At 52.3% G+C, this 5,115-nt stretch overlaps 1 protein-coding gene across 1 annotated transcript; it reads right to left on the reverse strand.

Annotated features, from left to right (window-relative positions):
• Nucleotides 1-170: 170 nt before the first annotated feature.
• Nucleotides 171-4,503, reverse strand: BESB_062450 (serine/threonine-protein phosphatase PP2A catalytic subunit; the record flags this gene model as incomplete). The annotated part of the gene is made up of 9 exons (XM_029364659.1): nucleotides 171-246; nucleotides 781-899; nucleotides 1,349-1,437; nucleotides 1,725-1,822; nucleotides 2,225-2,336; nucleotides 2,999-3,128; nucleotides 3,493-3,584; nucleotides 3,793-3,904; nucleotides 4,285-4,503. 9 exons carry the CDS (start codon nucleotides 4,501-4,503, stop codon nucleotides 171-173), a joined length of 1,047 nt encoding a protein of 348 aa, XP_029219367.1.
• Nucleotides 4,504-5,115: the final 612 nt, after the last annotated feature.

The following is a 5,115-nucleotide window of genomic DNA, read 5'->3' on the forward strand; positions in this document are numbered from 1 at the left end:
TCTGCTTCTTTTCTGGTAAAAAGGAGAGGCGGGAAGCCGCGCCTCTCTCAGGCTGCGCGCCCCTCTCCAACTCGCGCCTTCTCTCATATAAGAAAAAATGCGCGAAGAGGCTCAGCGGCAGCACGTGACGAGTGAAGGCGGCTTCCTCGCAGCGGAGAAAGGCAGTTTGACTAGAGGAAATAATCCGGGATTTTCTTCTGGACTTCCGTCCCAGACGCCTGCAGCAGCGACGGGTTGAACTGAATGCTGAAAGGCACGAGCAGAACGCACAAACCGACAAAACGACAAAACATGACGCAAAAATACAAAGAAACGGCCGCATGAGAGCCGACACACAGCCCTGCACCCTGAACCCGCGCCCCGTGGCGCATGCTCACGAGAGACATTTCCAAAAAAAATTGAAAAAATGAAAGGAAACAAAAACGACTCTCGCCCAAGCCACGTTCGCATTAGTTACGAAGACAACAGGAAAACAAATCAATAAATATCTATATATATTTGTATATACGGGCGGTACGCAGACGGGCATGAGACAGACGACACGGTGCACGTACGGCCCTGTGTACTGGAAAGACAAAAACGAATCAAACACTCAAACGGCACGCACGCGTCCCTCTCCCTGAAGTCAGCCTGTACAGGAGTCCACCTGCATCTGTCAATCAGCAAAGCGCCGAAGAGGAGCTTCTCAAACCCCGAGAGAGAGGGAGCCACGCGGTGTTACAGCGTCGACGCCGATTGATGTTCTTTTTCCGCAAAGCTTGTGAGGTGCGATTCACTTACAAAGTATAGTTCATGTGCTCATCGATCTTCATGATTGCAGCCTGGTTCCCACAGCGGTAGCAGTAGTTCGGAGCAGAGAAAATCGTGACCACGTTGTTCGCCTGCGACCACTGAAATCCCTGAAAAAAGTAAAGGAAAAAACAGTTGAGCGATGCAGAGAATCAGGGCTGCGGAGAACACAGCGAGACACGAAGAGGAGCGAGACGCAAGGCTCAGACGAAGGATTCTCCCCTACGAGTACGCGCATGCATTTCGGCGATGCGTCTCTCACCCAAAGAATACGCATCTACACAGAAAAACATTTGACTTCGCATTCCGTCAGATATTGGCTGACTGCAAAAACTTGTGGGTGCGCCGGCCGCACGGAAACGGCGCCAGCGAAAAGGACGAGAAAAAAGCGAAAGGCATCCAGAAAGGTCCAACGCACAGATACAAAGGCACCTGCGGAAGAAGGAAATCGCGTAGAGACAGAAGCGGAGTTGACAGGGCATGACTTTCGAAGAAAACAGAAAAGAGATTGCGCCGCTGACCCGGCAGCTTCAGGCTGCTTGGCCTCAAGGTTGCGTACCTCCATGATGAGTTGATGCGCCCTCGCGATGAGCTTCAGGCCGTTCACGTGATTGAATTTCTCAGAGATATCTTGTCCGAAGGTGTAGCCTGAGAAGAGATGCCGCCAAAGCCAAAGAAAAAAGAGAAAAAAGAACTTGCAGCACAAGAGTTGCGTTCTCTGCAGTCCGTCGCAGAAATCCACCCGCCACAGCGAAGCGGCGCCGCAGAGGAAGCAGAGAGGGAACTCGAAGATAGAAAGGAAAGAAAAAACGGCGACACAGCTCCGGTCATCGACGAAAGAGACTCTGGCACAATATCGCGACAGAGGTGTGCGGAAACAAAAGGTGCCTGTTTAAGGCAGGAGAGAGAAAACTTTTTTCAAAGTGCTCGCCCACCTGCGCCTCGGGGCGACATGCCCCATCCGGGCATCTGCTCCTCCGGGTCAGACCAGAGGAGATCGCACATGGGGCCTTCGTGTGGAACTTCTTGAAATCTGGGAATTGCGAAAAAGCAAGTTGAATATTCTTCGAGAACACAATCCAAACGCGCTCTCTCTACTGGCGCTCGCCCCAACAGGCAAGGCGAACGAGACGCCAGCGAGGCTCGTCGCTGGTTCACCACCCACGTTCTCACGGGCTTTTCCTGACCATCAAGTGCGCCCGCAGAGCGTAGCTGAGGTGACATTTAACTTTCTTCTCCTTAAATAATAAATATGAATTTCAACTGAAGAGGACATGGACGTTCGGTTTTCATAACTATTTCCTGAAACTAAGCACGTGTTTGAGATCACTTCTAGCTACTTTCAACAATGCTCAAACATGCGTCTGAGACAAAGACTGCGTCTGAGACAAAGACGGGCGTAGACGAAGATCCAGAAGAAGACGCAACTCCTTACCGCTCGAGGAGTCGCACGTGGTCCAGAGTCTCGATCGTCGGCGAGAGCCCGGCGTGCGGACAGAAGATTTGGTCCTCTATCAGCGCACTCAGAGGGAGGTAGTCGAAGACATCTGGAAAGACACGCAGGCGTCACAAGGTTCTTCGAAGAATCCGCGAGAATGCGACGCCCATATCACACAATCTAGCTCCTCACGCAGACAAAACCTACACTGCGTATGCGCTCCTGTAGTGGCGTACAACAATAAAAGAAAATATACAACCATCTGTACAGATATATAATGTACACATATGTATAGATATACAGGGACATTTGCTCGAGGTCCGTTGGCATGCGAGAGAAAAGCGATGAACACGAAAATGTGCGGCGACGCTGTGACACCAGGAGACATGCCAGTGGAGACAGCTGCACATAAAAAAAAATTGCGGCTGCAGAAATCCATCTCGCAGCTGGATCTGCCTCCCGCAAAGCCCAGTCACGACATGTACGGTGCTCCTCTTCATCAGCATATAAATATACAATATATATATATATATATATGTGAATCTATATGCGCATAGACTACGGGTGCGGGGTATATATATATATAGAGAGAGAGAGAGAAGGATATGAATCTATATAAGCATATATCTATGAAGGCATATATATATATATACAAATATAGATAGACCTGTAGACGTCCGCAGGCGTCTAGCGGCGTGTGAGTTGCAAGTCCGTGCGCCATGAAAGCGGAGGCTGGTTTGCAGCTTTGAGTCCTTCCTCCCCGCTGCGTACCTGTGAAGTAACTCCAGACGTTGGCGTTTCCGTATTTTCGCAAGCACTCGTCGTAGAATCCGTATACTTGCGTGATTTGCCGGCTTTCGTGGTTGCCGCGAATCAGCGTCACTCGGTGCCGATATCGCACCTGAGACACACCAGAACGACAAAAAACGACGCGCATATCCTCCCCTGAAGTTGCGGACTCTTGCCTCGTCTCTCCTCTCTCCATACACCCCCCCCTCACTCTATTTCCACAGCATCCCGAGCGCCGCAGTTTCTGTCGTTGGTCCCATGTCTCCTCTGTGCTTCGGTCATCTTCGCGCGCGGCCTCTTGCCGCGCAGTTCCGCCCCGCGAGGCTTCTTCCCCTTCTACCTCTTCTGCGCGGTTCCCTTTTTGTGCGGCGGCGTGTCGCTCTGTGTTCCACGTTCCGTTCAGTCGCTTTCTCCCTGCCTTTTCTGCCTGCCTCTACGGAGGTTTGCGCGGCGTTTTTTTCTCGGTTTCTGCATACCTTCAGGAGGAATACCAAGCTGACAGACTCCACAGAGTTCAGGCCACGGTCGACGTAGTCGCCGAGGAACAAGAAGTTAACCGACGGGCAAGCTGAAGGAAAACAGGAGCCTCGAACGAAGCAACGTGCAAACGAAGTCACCCGCGCCGGAAGCGCACACAGAAAAAAAAAAGGAAAATTGCGCCCTTCTCTTGGGGCGTGAGCAGAGCAGGGGGTGTGGTGAGACTTTCGAGCGACCCCGAGGACCCAGAAAAAAGCAGCAAGGAAGAAAAGATAGACGCGGCGCAGAAAAGACCTTACTTCCAGCGCATTTGAAGATCTCCAAAAGATCGTGGAACTGGCCGTGGATGTCGCCCACGACCGTCACCGGCGTCCTCACGGGCTGCACGTTCGCCTCTTGCACCAGAATGTCCTGCGAAAACATTTTTAACACTAAATATACCAAGTAAATACGATTATGTTGTAATCTCTTATAAAAAAAAGGAAAGAACTCGTGAGTGCGAATCACACCACCAAGTCGCGTAACGAGGCGCAGGCTGCCAGAAGGCACGAGAAGGAATCGTGAAGCACGGAGAAAGAGGCGCGCTCATGCTGGCGCATGAGCCAGAGAAGCGTCGCGACGGAGATCATCGCAGCACAGGGACGGAGGGGCGCTGCGGAAAAAGAAATGACCTGCGAGCTAGATGAACCCCTCCAGGGATCCGCCTCGGCGCGCGCGTGGTGACAGACGAGACGGCGTTCGCTTCGGAGGACGAGCTCCTGCGCTGCATTCGCTTCCTTCAGTTTCCTCACCTTGAGAACGGCGCACAGCCTTCGCACTTCCTCTTCGTCGAGTTTTTCGCATTTGAATAGTCTGTCCATCTGCTTGTCAATCGTCAGCAGCTCCTCCTGACCGAGGTAGTGGTACGGAAGCGCGGAGGTCGGCATGTTTGACGGAATCGTGAAGAGCGCCGAAGAGTCTCCGGCGTGCGCCGGAGAGGAGAGAGTCCCGCCGCCCGTCGCAGGACTCATCGCGGAGATCAGAAAGACAGAAGAAGGGCGAAAGAAGAGAGAAGAAAAGGAGACAAGAAGAGGAACACATACACGAGATGCGAAGAGCAGACGCAAGGGAGAGAGAACGATGCATATGAAGCGTGTTGCGGGCATATGAAGCGTGTTGCGGGCAGGTGAAGCGTGCTTCGGGCAGATGAAGCGTGCTGCGGGCAGACGACGCGACCGGAAAAGACGAAATACACCCGGGTAGCAACCAGACAAGGAGAAAAGGAAAAAGGCGAAGAGGAGGGGGCGAAAGGGATATACGGGAAAGCAGATGGGGTTGAAGGCGGAAAATTGCTGACGAGCGCAAAACGGAATCCCCCAGAGAGCCACAAGGCATGTGACGACTCAGGTCGTACTGCAAGACGAAAACAATTACGTCGAATGACGGTTTTAACAACGGAGGGAAGAACGGCGAGCGACTAAGAGAGGAGACAGAGCGCCGGAAGGCGGAGTAAGTCAACAGAGAGAGAAAACACGAATCTGCAGGAGTAGAGACTGACGAAACCTTCTGGCCTGAAGGAGAAAAGTTGAAGACTCGAACACTCGAAAGCGCGCGACGTACCCACGACGTTTTTGGTGGTGTGT

The sequence above is a fragment of the Besnoitia besnoiti genome, chromosome V (assembly GCF_002563875.1).
Source record: "Besnoitia besnoiti strain Bb-Ger1 chromosome V, whole genome shotgun sequence".
NCBI classification, from domain to species: domain Eukaryota; phylum Apicomplexa; class Conoidasida; order Eucoccidiorida; family Sarcocystidae; genus Besnoitia; species Besnoitia besnoiti.